This window comes from Malus domestica, chromosome 15 (genome assembly GCF_042453785.1).
Source record: "Malus domestica chromosome 15, GDT2T_hap1".
NCBI lineage: Eukaryota > Viridiplantae > Streptophyta > Magnoliopsida > Rosales > Rosaceae > Malus > Malus domestica.
The window spans coordinates 33,575,987-33,595,255 of NC_091675.1; the positions used below are offsets into that span (position 1 = coordinate 33,575,987).

Here is a 19,269-nt window from a genome sequence, read left to right on the forward strand (position 1 = left end):
TAAGTGACAATGTAGAACTGATTGGACAACTAAAGTTACAATCCAAGTCAAAATCCTTACCAAAGTGTGTTTTGGACCTGTCGTTCCTACACTGCCTAAGGTAACCCTATTGTGTTACAAATGGGAAATGAAGCGTTATGAGATGAATGAAATAGTGCGATATGATGTATGCCTTACGGCACAAGGTTTCTCTCAAAATGTCATATGATTGATAGTAGCATTATGAAATGTGGTTAGTGTTTTCTCCATAGGGATATAAATACAGAGATTTACATGTAAGTTCCTGAAGAATTACATGGACTGGTTCAAATAGTTTCAAAACCACGGAACACCCTTTTAACTTGTTTTGAGGTGTTCACTTACAATCCGACGGATGTGGTATACCCGTCTAAGTGATTATTTGATCAGTCAGGGATATGAATTATGCCCTTGAGTGTTAAACTATGAAGTCTTATTCCAAATTGCTAGAGTTGCAGTTTATGTTGTTGACATACATCTCACTAAGACTCTGTAAGAGCTTGAGAAAACTACCTCGCACTTGAAGATGGAATTTGAGATGAAGGATCTTGGGAAAACTCATTTATGCCTTGACCCAAAGTTGAAGCATTGTTCTGACGGTATTTTGGTCTACCAGTCGAACTGCACCCCAAATGTGTTACCTTTGAGTATACCTATGATCATCCATACGTTATATACAAATAAGACCCTTGAAGAGGTTATGGAATCTAAAATTCCATATCTAAAGTTCAACTTTGCTTTTCGTTGTACTTAGCTCATTGTATTTAGACAGGACATCTCATTTGTTGTTGATCTTGGTAAAGATGCAGCATCGCGCCTACACGCATCCACTAAATTGGTATTAAAGACTACCCTGAATGCACTACATGGGCAAATCCCAACGCATCTTAGTGGATCCAACCCCCTAATCCTCGAAATGATGTTTGCCTTGTTGTTATGCTGACATAGGTTCCTTATCATACCCGCATAAGGCAAAATCCCCAAATGGTTATGTCTTTTTCGTTAGGGATATCGTAATATCTTGGAGGTTCACAATATGACCTTAGTTGCGAAATCTTTGAATCGTTCCAAGACTCACCTTACTTCACTATGCCATAAGTGAGACATGGTTAGGAGTTCTTGTTGAGCATATTCGAAGTACTTGATGTGTTTTCATCCATCGTTGAGTCCCAATAACGATCCATAAAGATTATGCGGCATGTATCAACCCGACCAAGCCATGATACATCAACGAAGTCAACACCAAGACATATTGCGTTTACATCTACATCAGCAAAGCATTAGGAGATTGAAGTCATGCAAGCCAATCCCAGACAACTTTGCCGACCTCTACACGATGTCACTGCCGAAGTCAACCTTCCAGAAGCTTGTTCGAGGAATTGGTATGCCTAACTATCCTATGCAATGCTTGTAGTTCTCATTGGAAGTTATGTCAAACTCAAGGGGAATATCCAGAAGTATACTCACTTGATCTTAATGTACTTTTTTCCCTACGATTAGAAGCATTTTTCCTATTGGGTTTTGCTACCTAACTAGGTTTTAACAAGGCACCCATCCTAGGCTGATCATACATTTGCGAGCTATTCTACTTGCGTCCAAAAGACGTATAGTTTTGACTTAATGCAACTTCTCACTTTTCTCCTTAGACTATGGGTTTTTCTCCCACCTTGGGTTTTACCATAGCGAGGTTTTGTGAGTTTTACTTTTTATGCATTCTTCCGTTGATATGAGACTCGCATTCACTCATTGTGCCGACGACTTCATTATACTTGCTTTATCACTGAAGACCTGATGCGCCATTTACTTGAGTATTTACACACTCAAGGGGGAATGTTGCAATCCTATTAGATTAGGAATGTGATTGTGTAAATCCTAGTATATCTTGGAATATCTCTTATATTCCTATTAGGAGTAGATTACCCATTAAATGTTGGAATCCTAAATGGAAAGGTTTTTACCTATCCTACTACTATAAATAAAGGCACAATGGGGTGGAATAGAACACACTCACAAGTGCACATCTCTCTCTTATTCTTATTCTCCATTGCTGCACCTTTCTCTTTTTCTATGGCCTCCACAATTGTTCAGTAAATTATGCTTACAATATAAATCATATAATTAGTATAGCGAAAACAATTGACTATATATGTTAAAGGGTTAGGATCATAAAACACTTTTTTTTTTTACACACACTTTGTAAGGATCACTCTGTAACCCTTTTCAAGGATCCTAGCTGTCTATATTTCAATTCATTATTAAATTACCTTTGCAAAAATTTAGACAAATCCAAAACCACTAAGCAATATATATGGAAAATTTTTGAAATGTCATATGAACTTGTGCGCATTTTTCAATTTGTAATATAAACTAAAATTTTAAGCAATTTGTCATACCAATTTTTTGAAATCATTGATTTGTCATCTTTTCCTAACTCCGCTAAGTTTTTTATCTAAATATAAGTCATGTGCCTCGGACATGACTAATGTTTAGGGTTATTTCAGTCATTTTAATACCTTACTTCCCTTTTATTAAGTTGTATTCGACAAAAAATTGTAGGGTTCTCAGGCAATGGAACAATATTTTTGATATGATAGCAATGAAATGATCATGCAATGCACTCTCTTCTGGTTATTCCAAATATGTAATGATACACAAGTGGAAGTTTGCATTTAAGCACGTCACAAAGACATAATTACATACGGGCTCTATAAATGAGAAATAGGTTGACGCTTTGTGCTATAAATGGAGTTGTAGATGCATATGCACAAAAAAAAAAATTAAGTGTTTGTACTAAAGAAAAGTAAAAAACTTGTGAAAAAGATGTTAAAATGACCTAAAATAAACCTGAACACAAGTCATGTGCGAGGCACGTGACTTAAAAACTTAACGGAGTTAGAATAAGATGACAAATTAATGATTTTGTAAAGTTAGTACTAATTGCTTAAAATTTTAGTTTGTATGACAAATTGAAAAATATGAACAAGTTCATATGACATTTCAAAAGTTTTCCCATATATATACAAGTCTTTAATGCAAAGGGATCCCCATTTTTCCAAAAAATGGAGATTTGGTGTGGGGGTAATCCACATCAAACTTCAACGATCTGAACAATCTATGTTGTAAGTATCGATTCATAGATCATCCTTACAAAAATTCAATTCAATCCCAAAGCATTTGCCTACGTAATTATCAAGATAAAATTTCATTGTTTCTTATATAACAAAGTATTTATTAATTTCTTTAAACGCAATTAGATGTCTTAAATATTTCTGATTTGGCTAATATTTCACATACATTCATTTTTGACACATTTTCACAAATGTTTTGTAGGACCTACTCTGTAACAAAATATTTTAAGGATTACGCGTGAATCTTTTAGATTTTTCCTCAAAGATCTCATCTATAAAAAATCACAAAAATTTGAAATTATATGACCATTGAATTAATTGATAGTCTTGCTTTCTATAAAATCGTATTCGTTAATATATACATTTTTTTACAAATTAATGTTTTAATAGTTTTAGATCTGTCTAATTTTTTTTTGCATAGATCATTTATAAATGATGAATTGAAAATATAAACTATTGAGATTCTTGAAAAAAATTTCAAAATGAACGTTACAAAATGTGTGTTACAAAATAGGTGTCTTTTGATCCTCTTTCCGATGAAGGATTCATCAAATAATTTTATTTGAGTAAAGAATAAATTGTAGTAATGGTCCCTTAATTTTAATCAAATTAGAGTAATGGTCCCTCAACTAAAAGTCTATTACAATTGGTTTCTCAACTCATCAAAATGTGTAGCTATGTTCATTTTCGCCAACTTCGTCTGAATTTTGTTAAAATAAGTTATGTTGGAAGGACCATTGCGACAATTGGGATACCTCAACTCATCAAAACATGTAGCTATGGTCATTTTTGTCAACTTTGTCAGAATTTTGTCAAAATGAGTTATGTTAGAAGGTGTCACAGCCCATTCCGAAATACTTTTATCGAAGGTGTGAAAAGACTAGAATGCCATTGGGCGTTGAGATGAGTCGTATATGACATGGTTTTAGAAGTGGACCAATATAATTATTTTCCTAAGTTTTTGGGGCCAATGAGAACTAAACCTTGGTTAGTTGTGATTAGTGTGTAGATTGGATCACACACATATCCACATTACTTTATCTCTCTCTTCCCTCCCGTGTTCTCTCTCTATCTCTCGGAGTCTCTCTCTCCTTCGAAATGGTATGGACAAGCACCCAAGTCCCTTGAAACTTCACAGATCGTGGCCAAAATTAGTACCATTGTGCTCGTGAGGACCATACGAGTTCAAAGGTACCCATTTCAGGTAAGAACTCGTTCGATATCACGTTGAAAATTCAAGCTCCGAGTTGAGCACCATTCACGAACTTTTAACTGGTTATGTTTTAGGACAATCCAAGCTTGTAGGAAGCTTAGTGAGGTCCCAAGGAAGCTCGGAGTGCTTCGTTTGAAGGTTTTGGACATCGGGATCGTGTGGACGAAGTTTGGCCGGTTTTCTTGGAATTCTCTGGTGAGATTTCGTGACTTTTAGAACTTTAAATTAGTGATCGTATTCTACAAGTTAAGAGCTTCATTTTGGTATAAAATACGTGAAAAATGGTGCAAAAACGAGTGAGAAATGGGCAGTTGTAGGTCTGCCCAGAATCCGGCGCCGATGACACAGTTCCGGCGTCTGGAGGTTGAAGACGATGCGCGTGGGCCGCGTGTGAGGCCGTGCCCTCCCCGGCGCGTGGGGGCGCGTAAGCCACCTAAAAATTTATCTAAAAATATCACAATGTTCGTGAGGTTGTGTAGGTCATGTTGGTATATTTAAATACCAAAATTGAGCAATGTATGAGAAGTTATTAGCTAGTTTTGTATATGTGCTTTAAAATAATGTTTTATAGTTAATTCGCATATAGGTGAGACTTATCCCGAGGACGAGCGTATCCAAGGGCGACTCGGGGCTACGACCCTTCAACATACCAGTGAGTGGGCTTTTGTTTTCAGTATATACTTATATACTTGATATATTTCCCAGAAATGCATTTTTAAGGAAAGTATGCTTAGAAATAATATGTCAAATGCTTCTATATTTTGAATATGCATTGCATGGTTGCACATATATATATATAAATGTGGTGCTATAGAGGCATAAGTGAGTTCAAGTAAGTTATGTTTGGTTGTGTGAATCATCGATGATGTGATATGTGATTAAGTAATGTTGAGCTCATAAAGTTGCACCTAGGGTGATTGTGAATTAGCCAGAGATATGAAGTACATGCCTATTTATTTACGTCACCTCCTGCACTATATGCTCATATTGGATCCAACTTAAGTGCACAGTCTTGTCGTACAGACCTTATTCATGGTTCTGACTCGTAGGTGACTAGAGATTTATCGCCCGGCTATTATGAAAGAATAGAGTTGAACATAATTATATTACACCCAACCTTGTCGTACAGACCCTGTCTAGGGGTTCCGACTTATGTGCAGTATATTGCCGTATAGGTCATAGTAGTGACTCCGGCTAGATTGAGTTTGAACTATGAATTCAGCCGTACAGACTACCACAGAAATTCCGGCTAACATATCATATTTCTATGAAATTATTATTACCTAGATTGTTTACTTTGTTACATTTTGGCATGGCATACATATGAATATGATTATATGAAGCATGAACTGAATTGATATGATTTCAGATACATATATGTATATGCTTATATCTTGATTCTGGGAAAATAATATGTTGATGCACAAAACCAGAGGGGTCTTGGAACAACGTAAATCCGACCGTGAATCTGCAAGAAAGTAAATAACACAAGATGTATTGTGATTCACCCCAAGGTTTGGGTTACGTCCACACTGATATTATATTTCTGAGGGAGAGAGAGCTCTGAATATGAGAGTGAGAGCTTTGAGAGGATGAGAGTGAGGCCTCTGGGGGTGAGGAGGCTTCTGAGCCTTAGGGTTTGTGAGGGTGAGGAGGCCCTTTTATAGAATAAGGGCTCCTCCCATTTTTACATATTTGCCCATTCCTTTATTACATAATTACATTTGAGTCTCCCGAGTATTTATACGGAGGCCCTAAGTATGGTACAAACATAATACATGTTTTACAGCGAGGGGTTAGTATATTGATAAATGAAATGATTTTGTAAAACATTTGTTTTTGCCCACTGACGTTTTCTATTTTAAGCCCCTCTAGGTTCTAAGTAAGCTTATTGTTGGTGGCTCGGGATCGTCGGCAGTTCTGACCTATTTGATTAATAGTAGGACATCTTTGGTATTGTGTAACTAGTACTTGTCCTACTGGACTGCACCTAGACTTTTTATGCTCTGATTATGAGTGTTTACGGTTGTAACTAATTCCTATCACTCTCTGCTAGTAGTGCACTATATTAATCTGGTTTTGAATTATTCGTATAGTTGCTATCTTTATCGCTTTCGCATTGTGCACATGGCTACGTCACTCTCACGTGACGGTCAGCATGCCTTGACTTCGGTCAGGGTGTGTCAGAAGGAATATTACTACAATTGGATTAAAATTAAGGGACTATTACTCTAATTAAGTTAAAGTTGAGGGACTGTTTCTGTAGTTGGATTAAAGTTGAGGGACAAATGATAATGAATTTTTAGTTGAGAGACCACAGTTGCACGTTTTGATGAGTTGAGAAACTAATGGTAATAGATTTTTGGGCTGTTTTGATTCAGATGCCTAGTTTTTGAAATTTTGAGATTAAACATCCATGCCTTTTAGATTCTTTATTAAACATCTTCCTACAATTTAGGTTCCACGTATTACAAAACTACACGATTTGCCATTATTTGCACTTTACCAATTAGCTATAAAATCTCTAGTGGTTATGATTCAGTATTCAATTTTAACAGAAATTCTTTTACAATTTAAAAAAAAACGACTTGATATTTGCTTCTACTTCTTACGTACCTTTTTCTTCCAACTCCACACCGTATTAATTGATAGCACACACCAATGTCAAATTGCCATCGAAGATGGTGGGGGTACGATATATTGAACACCTTCAAATTTGAATATTGACACTAAAGTGTAAGCCTTTTGTTTTACACTTTGTACCGATATTTTCATAATTTTTCACGTACCATGGTACATTTGGAAAGTTAGCTTCGATTGACTCAATTTCCTTTTAGATATTATAGTGGGTACGTTTCACTTGAACACGAGTACGTTTCAAATTGCATGGTACATTTTAATTTGACATTGGTACGTTTTAATTTAACTTTGGTACGTTTTAATTTGATATTGTTACGTTTTAATTTGACATCAGTACGTTTCTATTTTGAAAAATAAATTGTGGTGATCCATGTCGAGAGATACAAGATGCAATATGTGTGGATACTCAATAATGGTGGATATAAAGATCGCGGAACATTCATAAGCCAATAAAATAGATCGTTGTTTATGAACGCCTAATCTCTCTATATCCCCTAACAAATTGCAGCTTATTTTTAGTAGTTATTCTATGTCTTTGTCTATGTCTTTCTCTCTCCCCTGCAAAAGTCTTCACGCATGTATCTCTCTTTTGATGAACTGGATGAGAGAAACGAAAAAGGCAGAAAACATGGCCTCTGATTTTTAGGGAGATAATTAAGAATTAATAAGTGATATTAAAGGATAAACTGGAAATGAGGAGTATATATCCTTTTACTTTGAGAAAAATACATTGGTAACAAATAAATGAATTAAATTAGAAAATGCTGATGTGGACATAAATTAAAGCACCCTGATTAAATTTTTAAAAGTTTAATCAAAACTTAAAAACCTACAAATGTTTAATTTATATAATATGAAAAAGAAGTGGTAGAATCTAAAAATTAAAGAACCTTTGCTTTAGTTGGGTTAAAATTAAGGGAACTTTAACGAAAAACATCCGATACTGTTCGCTTTAACGAAAAATCATATTTTTACACTAAAAAGTCAATTCTGGTACTATTCACTTTACCCTTTATTTTGTCCTTATCATTAAAACTCAAAATTTTCAAACTATTTTCATTAGTTTTTCTTAAAATTAAAGGGTAATTGCTACAATTTAGTCTAAACCAAAATAATATTCTTTCCCAAGGGTAAGGGTCGAGAGGGAAATAGCTGTGTATCCCTCTCGAGTCTCGACTGAAGAAGTTTCGGCAGCCATTGGAAACTGTGTCGAGCGATGGCTGCAGCGGCACCTGGGCAGATAAACACCGAACCGTTAATTTCGTTGGGTTCTCGAAGCGTCGACTGCTTTAAGAAACTCGAGCACATTGGCGAAGGCACTTATGGGTCTGTCTCTTTCTCTCCCTCCGGCTCTCTCTCCTCCCTTAAATTTAATCATGAACAATGATTGCCCCTTTACTAATTAGGAACTTAAGTATGTAAATAATTCATGATTATATGAAAATTTATCTGTAAATCGACAAATTCGAAATATGTTGGGTAAAATTGTGAAATCATGATTGCTATAATTAGGTTTTAATCCTGTGTTCTTGGTTGTTGTCGTCGTTAGTATTTTCTGGTAATAGTTTGTATGAGTATTAGCATGGGAAGAAAAACTAAGAAAAGTAGTTAATCTCGATCGTTAAATAATAAAGTTGATTAAAAGTAGAGATTATTAGTTTCTTTAATACAACAATGGTGATGTAAACACAAGTCCAAGAGTGTGGAAATTATGTCTGATGTTTTTTTCTTTGTTTCAAACAAATATGTCTAATCTGAAGCAAAAGCAAATATGCTTTTACGTAATGAAGTGCAAATACTTGTGCGGGTTTTTCTTAATTCATCTCCTGCATGATTGTTCTTTTGCAGTCAAGTGTTCACGGCCAGAGAAACCAGAACTGGGGAAATTGTTGCGTTGAAAAAAATACGCATGGATAATGAAAAAGAAGGGGTATTTTTCTTTCCATGTACCATGTGTTAATAAGTCAGAAATTGGTTTGGATTTTGTGAAACTACGGGTGTATTTACGTACACCACACCCAAGCTTACTCCGTTACGTAAATGCACACACATTGTGGTACGCACGTATTTCACATCTTATAATAAGTTGCGGAACTTTTGCTTTGTTTATCTAGTTCCCTATTACAGCAATCCGGGAAATTAAAATTCTGAAGAAGCTTCATCATGAAAATGTTGTGAAGCTGAAGGAGATTGTAACTTCTGCAGGTACTTTGGTTTTTATCGTTGATGTTTTATCTCACATCACAATTTTATGCATTTGTAACGTTTATATTGGTTATGTTTTGCTCATAGGTCCCGAAAGGGATGAGCTGAGGAATCAGGGTCGTGAAAGGGATGAGCAAGAGAATCAAGGTCCTGAAAGGGATAAGCAAGAGAATCAAGGTACACAAATCTGTTGCATGAAATCCTAGTCAGTTGTGTGTGTTACATCACTGTGTATGTGATTTCAGAGAGTGTCACTTCGTATCAATTTTTTGTCTGAGGGGGTTATTCTGACATTTGTTTTATCGATTACAGATACTAGTAAGTCCAAGGGTGGCATCTATATGGTTTTTGAGTACATGGATCATGATCTGACAGGCCTTACTGTTCGTTCTGGACAGACATTTACTGTTCCCCAAGTAAAGGTATTAGATATTTTTTTAGAATATTGGATGAGAGAAGATTCTGTAACATCAAGTTACTAACAGTTTTCTCACCTTGTATTCTTCAGTGTTATATGAAGCAGTTATTGACTGGGCTCCATTACTGTCATGTTAATAAAGTACTTCACCGTGACATCAAAGGTTAATTAACAAGTTATATCATCTCCTTTGTTGGAGAGAATTGTTAATATGTTGCACCAGGAGCTATATCGGAATAAAAAGCCTATTCTTGCAGGTTCTAATCTTTTGATAGATAATGAGGGGAAGTTGAAGCTAGCAGACTTTGGGCTTGCAAAGTATTATTGTAGTAACCACGAGGGAAATCTTACAAATCGTGTCATTACTTTGTGGTATAGGTAAACATTTCCTTCATAATTACCATTGGAAATTTGTGTTGCTAAAGCATTGATTCATTTAAGGAGTATGCCTGATGTTTGGTCAGTGCATAAAATTGATATGATTGGAGCAGGCCCCCGGAGTTGCTGCTTGGAGCCACAAAGTATGGTCCAGCTGTTGATATGTGGTCTGTTGGTTGCATCTTTGCTGAACTCCTGCATGGAAAGCCAATTTTACAAGGAAGAAATGAAGTTAGTTAGCCAGTCATTCTTCTCTACCCAGATAATTGGTTTTAGAATTGATGATTTTACCACATTTTGCATTACATTTTAGCTAATATTGTGAAACTGCGAGGTCTTAATTCGATTAGCTATAGATTGCTTCAGATTTAGTTACACTGTATGTTATTGAAAGATATGCACTGTTTTTCCGCAATCTAAGATTAAGATCTCAATGGCTTTTTGGAAATATGCACAGTAAAATCAAATATCTGTTGAGGAGAATGTGTTCGAAGGATGTGTTTGGTGGAGTTTTCTTCCAACTTGTTTCATCCTAAGGTGTAAAAGTTCTTGCTGTGCCCTATTAGAGGCTGTACCAGGACTTTTATTTTTATATTTTTTATGTTTAATTGTTTTGAGGTGTCTAACTATGATGCAGCAATATGTGGTTGGTTCAAGAATCAAGATAATTTGTTTTTTATTTTATTTTTATTTTTTCTGAATTTGTACATGACTAGGGATTGGAAACATTTGTGTGCCTTGCTGTGACGACCTTGTGTTCATAGTAAAGCATGTTTTTTTTGCTCATCATTTTGAAGTTATGTTTCTGCTGGTATGTATAAATTTGTGTGTCGCATAGATCTGGGGACATGGACAACAATTTCACAAGGCTAAGTTTTGTGATATATGTTTTATTCATATTTATTATAGCCTGACCAACTGAACAAGATATTCGAGCTTTGTGGATCACCTGATGAGATCAACTGGCCAGATGTTTCAAAACTTCCTTGGTATAATAATCTCAAGCCAACAAAAACCATGAAACGATGTGTTGGGGAAATTTTCGGACAGTAAGTAAACAATTGATGAGTTTTATAAGTACTATGATTGAATATTAATGTCATAAGCTATTTGATTCTGTATGCTCATTAGTTTTCTATGTCCATTTCAGTTTTGACTTTCATGCTTTGGATTTACTGGACCACTTATTAACTCTTGATCCAAATCAGGTACCGCTTAAATTGGACATGCTTGTCATAATTATTTTTCTAGTATACCCAAGTCTAAATGTGTTCTAGAATCGGAGGAGTTTCTGCTTTGCTATGTTTTTTTAGTAGATTAGTCATACTAGCATAATTCATTTGCTGCCATTTTTTGGTATGGAAACCTAAATTCAAATATATACTGGCTCAAACAAATAGTTGAGCTGAATATTTGTTTGAAGATTATGATTAATCATATAATGCACATTATCAGGAGGCTTCAAGGAAAGTAATATAATTGTATACCGACCAACATTATGGATCATCACTAACTGAAAATCAAGCATTTTGGCCACATTTGCTGCTACTGTGGAGGAATGAATTTGATAATGTACATTGAGAAATTTTCCACACACTTCTGTAGTATAGGGTTTAAATTTTGGGTGCTTCAATAATTTTTTTCTTATCTATTGTCTCCTATGTAGAGATGGACTGCGAAGCAAGCACTGAATGCAGATTATTTCTGGGCTGACCCTTTACCCTGTGATCCAAAGAGGTGTGTTTTGCTATTTTAAATTGTCTGTATTCCATTTGAGTTTATTGGATCACTTGGTACATTCAATAGTTGTCCGTCCCACGAACAGTTCCCCACAGATGGTGATAAAAACCCAGTTGTGTTGTGCCTACCCAGGATGACAATTTGTATTTTGCTCCTCTTTTCATTGACTTCCAAAACTCCATTTAGGCGATTCTTGCTCATCACACGTGCATCGCTAACCAGGTTTGGTCACCTACTAGCCTAATACGTGTCCCTTTTTCTGAAAGCGGCGGCATAGCATTGGACCCATCATTGTGGGAATTTGAGTTGTCGTTTAGGTCTTTTGGAATGCCTATGATTCCAGGTTTCTCTTCGTATTTATATATTTGTTAACCTGTACTTGTCTTTCATTGTACAGCCTGCCTAAGTATGAATCGTCACATGAATTCCAAACAAAGAAAAGGAAGCAGCAGCAGCATCAAACTGAAGACGTATCAAAGAGATCAAAGTCACAGCATTCTCATAAGAATGATTGCCCGCCTCCCATTCAACATACCGTGCAAGCTCCTCCACAATTGCAGGGGTCCCATCATCCGATGACTGATAACCAGCCTCCATTATCTGCTGGACCTAGCCACCACCACTATGGAAAGCCGCACGGTCCTCCTGGAGTCCCAAGCAGGTATCCTCCCAGTGGAAACCAGAGTGGGCCTTACCATATGAATCGTGGAGATCAAGCAGGAGGTTACAATGGCAGACCATATCCACCCCAAGGACGTGCTCCACCATATGCTGGGAGTGGACCAAGTGCTCCTAGCACAGGAGGCGCCCCCGCTGGTTATGGAATTGGCCCTCCAAACTATTCCCAAAACAGTCAATATGGAGTTCCTGCTGCTGATAGAGGTGTGAGTACACGAAATCAACAGTATGGTCGGAAGTAGTGACAGTTGGAACCAATGCATGGAATTAGGAGATTATACCAATGCAACAAAGATAGTTAAGGAATCACAGTCGTGTTAGGGTTAAAATGTCGCAGAAACAAAATCTGGCTGTACATTCTTTTGGGAGTCGTTTTTGTTCCTCCATATGGTCCTAACGTTTTCCATGAAACGTTACACAGAACTGTAGACCCTAACCCTGCCGACATGGTTGCCGTTATAGGACCCAACCTGATGGTTCAAACTAGTTTGTGCATGCATTGCTTTTGTATAAGTTCCCCAAGTAATAAGATGCTCGATTTCCTTTGTTTTCTTTCTGGTTACGTTTCTTTCATCGTTATGACAATCTGGTTTTGCACTCTTGAAACTTGGATCAGCTTTTGGAGGAAATTTTTTGAGTCCTTGGTATCCAAGCGGTCATTCCATGTGTCATAATACAAGTTGAGGGACACGAAAAAGTTTATCATTTTCTCTATTTGTATTATAACATGTGAAGTGCCGCTTGAATTCCCGACACTAGGAACAGTCTCTCCAAGTTTTGATGTATAGCATAAAGAATGTTAGAAGAGTGACATTGTCCAATGAGCGGCTACTCGATCGGAGGTGAAAAATTCTTGAGCTTTTGGTTAAAATGATCTAAAATCAAATCGCAATTGTTGAAATGATAGAATCAAGTATCCTATTTATCATATATAGACTATGCATCGAGAAGATATCATGTTATACTAAAAACTAATCATTTTAGCAATAACTAATTGAAATTAGATCATTTGATTCAAAAGCCCAGAACTATTTTATAGAAGAGTGATACTTTGTATACCCAAGTTTCATCTCTTGACACCTTTGTTTCTCTGGACATCCAATTTACTCACATTTCTTCAGACATCCAAAAAAATTTACTACACTTCCAATAATACCCTTCTTTTACTTTTTATTAATTTATTTTTCTCTGGACACACAGTTTTGATTTTCTTTGGACACCCATTCTGCCTTCCCTATCAGATCGCGTTTGTTTGTTTCAAAACCTTATAGGTGTCCAAAGGAAATAATTGTTTTTCCTTAAAAGTTCACTAAACCCTTTATGGTAATTTTATATATGGATATAAAAGTCTTTTTCTTTTAGTAAGTAATGGGTGTCCGGAGGTTAATTTGGTACCACCATTAATTACTTGAAAAAACCTGCTCAGATCCGTTTATCTTGACAATTATTTCCCACAATATATGCCCATTTATTCATGAATTTAATGATTAATTAGATAAAAACAAATTCTAAGCATCTGTAAGTTGGCTAATTTATCTCAAAATACTAGTCAAATACAAAACAATCAAAATCTCAAAATAATAATACCCCCGGGTCAAGCACACGCAGCCTGCCCTTAATTCTTCTTTCACTGTATGAGTTGACTGTTGCATTCCTCTTGTAAGTTGTAAGTTGTAACTACTCAAATGACGATGGAAAATCTAAGAAAAATTACAAGCAAACTAATCATCCTCGACTAGTCATCCTCGACAAGAACCTTCCGATCATGATATGGATTCAAAAGTATTATGTAGACTCGACTTTGAGAAAAATCTTCATGAACTCGTATACAAGATAACTTATGGCAGCAGATGGTAAAACCTGAAGAGTAAGGACACAAGAAAAACGTTAAGGAACTTCACCGTAAACCTGATGAAATGCGAAAGAGCTCGACAAAAGACGTGGTGATTTTGAATATAATTACATTCAAATAAAAAATCATTCTCATCTAAAGAATCGTAAGGGCACCATACCTGCAATAGGCTTGGTGTTAATCCTGCATAAAGAGCAGGCACACCTCCTTGCTCGACAATTTTAACACAAGTTGCAAGCGCGCTTAACTTAGTTGCTCGAACTTGCATTTGAAGGTGTCTCCTCACAACTTCAAATGGATATGTAGCAGCTTCAGAACAAGCACCGGCGATTGCCCCATATAGTAATGTTCTAACGGGACCCAACTCCAGTTGTTCCAAAGCATTCAATTTATCACCTTCTTGTTTCATATGTTGGATCCTTTTCCTCCCTTCAGGTGAATGAAGATAAGCCGATTTCAGTATATCATAAACACCGTAGAAAACTGCACCTGAAGGTGCCATGCTCACAATCGAGGGTAGTAAACCCTTGTAAAGAGAAAAGAACCCTTCAGTTTGGATCATGTGGCGGAAAGCACCGATTACACCACCCAAGGCTTCTCCACCAGGTGCTACCAACTTTGTCCTGATCTGAAAGAATCCACATTTTAGAATGTGACTTGCGAAAATTCTTAATCTATAAGCACAAAGCCTGGAGTTGGGCAAATTCCAGTATCAACATATTTGAGGCACAAACCAAGGATCCAAGCAATGGCCAAAAAACACGAAACATTACTTCATCCAACGTAGGAAGCCGAAAACAGCTTCACCCGGAAGAAAACTTCTTCTCAGATGCCTTGTAAAAGACAATGGAATGATTTACTCCCATTATTTATTTCTTCTTTTTTTTTTTTCTTTCTCCCATTCGACTCCATTTCAACGAAGAAATTAATTTGAACACAAATTAAGAAAAGAGACGTCAGGGAAAAAATGTGCTTATGAGATGAAATCAGCTGAACCAATAAGTAATAACAGTAGAAAGTTGCAACATACAGTGTCCATAGGTAAGCAGAGCAAGGTAGCTGTAATTCCAGCCGCAGCACCAGCAAGAAACCTCTCGTAATTTGTGGACTCCTCACTCCGAGACAGTTTCCTCAGATGATTTCTGTAAGTATCATAAGCACAGAAATTGATAGCCTTAAAGGGTGCCGTGCGAAGAATATTGACAAAATTTCCTTTCCAAAATCCCTTCAGCCCTTGAGAAGCTGCAATCGTCCTGATGAGTTCAATAAGGTTCTTCTGTTCGCCACGAACTACATATTCCAGCTTTAGCCTCTCAAGAGGAGCAACGAACGTCCTAAGAAAACACCAAGACTCTAGAATGGTAAGGCATGAGCCCTTATTCAACTAAAAAAAATCCAACAGCCAAAATAGTAATATTGATTAATCCAAAACTCTATATATACCAATCCAAATTATTGCTCAAATATCCACAGAAAATAAAAAGCATATCACAAAAATTTATTTTATCGGAATTTGAGTTTTTTTACGTCAAAATGTTAATAAGAATGTTTATTGTGTCCATCTGTGTTGGTGAATAGTGGAAAATAATTAGCCCTGTGCATGGGCTCACATGCTTGATACATCTATTTGGGTCAGCTTAAAAAACAAAAATCACGATTTAACGGCTAAAACATTTAGATAGGAGCACTACAATATAATTCTATTGTCAATCCAAAAGAATCAGGAAATTCATTTGGGTCAGCTTAAAAGACAAAAATCACGATCTAACGGCTAAAACACTTAGATAAGAGCACTACAATATAATTCTATTGTCAATCCAAAAGAGTCCGGAAATTCATTTGGGTCAGCTTAAAAAACAAAAATCACGATGTAACGGCTAAAACACTTGGATAGGAGCACTGCAATATAATTCTATTGTCAATCCAAAAGAGTCCGGAAATTCACAAACAAACACAAATAATTATTCACAAAATCATAAGTAAATAAAGATGGAACTGGGTTTAGGGTTTGGAGTAACCGAACCTTGAAACCATAGCAGCAACAGCTCCAGACCAAAGATGCTTGGTGGTATTCATAGCACCCGATCCCTTCCGTGCAGTCTCAGCCTCACCCTTCTCGAACACCGCCACGACGGCGGCCTCCTCCGATGAAAAGCTTTTATCCCCATTTTGCCCCAGGACTTGTCCTGATTCCGGAACATACTCTTCCTCACCACCATCTCCTTCACTTCCCCTTATCGACAAACTCACAGACAAAAACAACGGCGTGCCGCCACCGCCGCTTCTTCCCTTCAAACCTTCAAAACGCAGCGTCCTGCGGCCGCGGCACCTTAAACAACATCCCGAACGGGAACGCAAACGGACATTGGGTGAAATCAAGGAAAGGAAGGAAGGAGGGACGGTGTTACTCGGGTGCAGGAACAGGCCTCCGAGGAAGATGGGATCAGAATCGGGACCGCGATCGGACGGGTGGATATTGATGAAATGGGTGAGGAGGTTGAAGCTGGAGTGGTCGGGTGGGAGCATTTCCGGGTACGTGCAAACGGCGTCGTAGAAGGGTGGAGGAGCGTGGGAAATAAGGACATTTAGAGAGAATGTTTATAAGAGAGTGGGGAAGTGGAGAGGAGGAAGAAGGAAGCTTGAAGAGGACGAGAGAGAGAGAGAGAGAGAGAGAGAGAGAATGGAATAATTTGAGAGAGAATGTATTCTCTCTGGAATTATTATTGTGCGACGGGAAGGAGATGAAAGTGACAAAAGGACAAAAGGTGGGAATTTTGAATTGGTGATGGTGGATTTGGTGCTTGGTTTCCATCGCCTTCATTTCAGTATCTCTTGTTTGGACGATTGCTTGATTGAACCCTTTCTGTTCGGATCCCAAAGTCCAAATATTGCTCGCTTTTTTTCTTTCAAACAAAACCATATTATCTACACTACGAGGTAAGAGGAGAGGTGAGCTTAGCTTCACAATAGGCTAGTTATAATGTGATTCAAATGCGAGAATCAAACTTAAAACCTCACACTTACAAATAAAGAGGAATATCATTAGACCACTATAGTACTAAATGACAAATACTACTCACTTTTGAACACGAGACCTATTATTTTTCTTGCTTTCCTTACAAATGCTAAAATAAGTGCACTAATCTCTAAGGTCTTGTTTGGTGGGCTGGACGGAATGAGTTATGTCTAATTAAATTGGACTTGTAACCCACCCAACCCATGTTTGATGAGAAAAGAAGTCGCACGGACTGGATTCCGAATTTCTGACCCAAGTCCATAATGGAGTGGATTTGTAATCGGTCACTACCCATCTCATCTGTTCGATCTTTCTCTCTACGCTTTGTCTTGTCTCTCTCCCCTCCTCCAACAGCTAAAATAATTGCACTATTCTCTAATCTCTAAGTTATGGCCACCAAAAGCATAAGTCACAGAATCCTTTTGGTAAGCGCGTTCATTAGTATAATCTCTACTCTTACAAAGCAAGCTGACTTTTAGTTTTTTGTTATTCCCTACTTTAGGTTGCCTAATGAAAGAGACTGTCTTTGCCTTTAGGTGTTGCTAATATTTAGTCATGTCATCGTTGTGTAAATAGAAAAATAATTTTATTTTTTTTTCCCTACTAAATAATATGATGAATTCTATGTAAAGGTTGTCTTAATTGTATCAATGTATGTTATTTTATACACCTGGATTGTCTTTTTTTCTTGGATACAATTGGGAGTGTTGAAAATCTAAATCGGTATTGTTTATGCTTACGTTTCTTCGCCCTTGATGCTGGACAATTGAGTTTTGGGTACAAAATATTGTTGTTTTAAGTGATCGAATCACATTTAAGGAATAATTTTTTTTTCTTCAATATCTATTTATGTGGTAATTTCTTCTCTTTTTCTTAACATTTTAATAGAGGTTTGCTTAGATGTCTTCATCACAATAGGCCTAGATTCATCAGTACTTGGTGAATTTGACATCATTGACACATTCCAATCCGGAATGTCCACTTGGAAATCCGAATCGAGTTGTGTTGGCCAACATCTAGAAGGTAACAAAGCCATAAAGTGTAGTGTAGTGGAAAATATGAATAAATTTAAATCTAAAAGTGCCTAAATATAAGAGTGCGATGTGAGCGGGAATAAGCCCATTTCATACGTGATGTCAGAGTATAAGTACAGTACAATAAGATAGGGTGAGAATTATACCATCGAAGGTAATCGTATTCACCAAGATTTGACAAAAATCCTCATCAATAAGAAAGCTCAGCTACTAAAACCTGGAGGGGCAAAAAAAAACAAGGGTGAGTGGGCTTGAAAATAAAGTTTTATAAAAACCTTTTTGAAAACATTGTAGCCCCTTGCCGTAAAACAAATATAGTTTCCAAAATATACATACTACGTATAGTAAGAAAATACCTACCATAGCCTGCAAAATCATAAGATTGCCATATGTCACAATATTGCGTAAATGAACATATAACAACCAATAACACATAATCTTGCCTAAGTAAACATATCATATTGAGTGCTCATCGACACATGTTGACACATGAGTTCATGTAGAGGTATTCTAACATGAACATGATTGGGTGTAACAATAATATACACTCTAGCGCTACAATCACATGAAGACTGGCCCTATTTGCGGTCACATATGAGTTGGAGTTGCCTACTGCAACCTATACGACAGGACTGGCACCTTCTTGGATCCAAGGCGAAAGTGCGGTGCGGATGTGAACATATGCGTGAAAGACTGGCCTTGGCCCTGGGTGAGCACTAACACCGGTGTAGCAAACGATGAGCAAATAACATAATTATAATAATGCCACAACCATTCAGCAATTCTAGTCAATAGCATACTATTCATGACCATAAATATAATTAGGGCATCCCTTTTTAGGAAGCTTACCTGTGCATCCCGTATGATTATTTCATCATTTCCCAACAATAAGGCATTTCTTATAAACGTAAGTTTAAGCATGGCAATCACGTAGAGAATTTATTAATAA

General features: G+C 36.8%; 2 protein-coding genes across 3 annotated transcripts; one reads left to right on the forward strand and one right to left on the reverse strand.

Annotated features, from left to right (window-relative positions):
* The first annotated feature begins 8,062 nt into the window (after window positions 1-8,062).
* On the forward strand, window positions 8,063-12,970 carry LOC103431650 (cyclin-dependent kinase C-1-like). 2 transcript variants are annotated; one of them, XM_029094292.2, is made up of 13 exons: window positions 8,108-8,325; window positions 8,848-8,929; window positions 9,114-9,204; window positions 9,292-9,381; window positions 9,517-9,626; window positions 9,713-9,785; window positions 9,880-10,000; window positions 10,114-10,231; window positions 10,910-11,049; window positions 11,151-11,208; window positions 11,667-11,737; window positions 11,873-11,962; window positions 12,138-12,970. In XM_029094292.2, the coding sequence occupies exons 1-13, from the start codon at window positions 8,216-8,218 to the stop codon at window positions 12,658-12,660; spliced, it is 1,677 nt and encodes a 558-aa protein (XP_028950125.2). In that variant the 5' UTR covers window positions 8,108-8,215; the 3' UTR covers window positions 12,661-12,970. The 2 variants fall into 2 exon arrangements, with proteins under 2 accessions (XP_008368047.3, XP_028950125.2); XM_008369825.4 differs by lacking the exon at window positions 11,873-11,962 and having other exon boundaries at window positions 8,063-8,325.
* A 954-nt stretch (window positions 12,971-13,924) lies between these two features.
* On the reverse strand, window positions 13,925-17,124 carry LOC103431651 (probable mitochondrial adenine nucleotide transporter BTL3). Its single transcript, XM_008369826.4, has 4 exons — window positions 16,294-17,124; window positions 15,301-15,604; window positions 14,431-14,898; window positions 13,925-14,278 (listed from the first exon to the last, which is right to left on the reverse strand). Exons 1-4 carry the CDS (start codon window positions 16,794-16,796, stop codon window positions 14,204-14,206), a joined length of 1,350 nt encoding a protein of 449 aa, XP_008368048.3. The 5' UTR covers window positions 16,797-17,124; the 3' UTR covers window positions 13,925-14,203.
* Between the last annotated feature and the right edge of the window lie 2,145 nt (window positions 17,125-19,269).

Coding starts and splice junctions, on each gene's coding strand:
- LOC103431651 (XM_008369826.4), bottom strand. CDS start 16,796: ATGCTCCCACCCGACCACTCCAGCTTCAACCTCCTCACCCATTTCATC. Junction 14,899..15,300: donor TCTGCTTACCTATGGACACT/GTATGTTGCAAC, acceptor GGATTCTTTCAG/ATCAGGACAAAGTTGGTAGC. Junction 14,279..14,430: donor TAACACCAAGCCTATTGCAG/GTATGGTGCCCT, acceptor CTTACTCTTCAG/GTTTTACCATCTGCTGCCAT.
- LOC103431650 (XM_029094292.2), top strand. CDS start 8,216: ATGGCTGCAGCGGCACCTGGGCAGATAAACACCGAACCGTTAATTTCG. Junction 8,326..8,847: donor ATTGGCGAAGGCACTTATGG/GTCTGTCTCTTT, acceptor GTTCTTTTGCAG/TCAAGTGTTCACGGCCAGAG. Junction 10,001..10,113: donor GTCATTACTTTGTGGTATAG/GTAAACATTTCC, acceptor TGATTGGAGCAG/GCCCCCGGAGTTGCTGCTTG.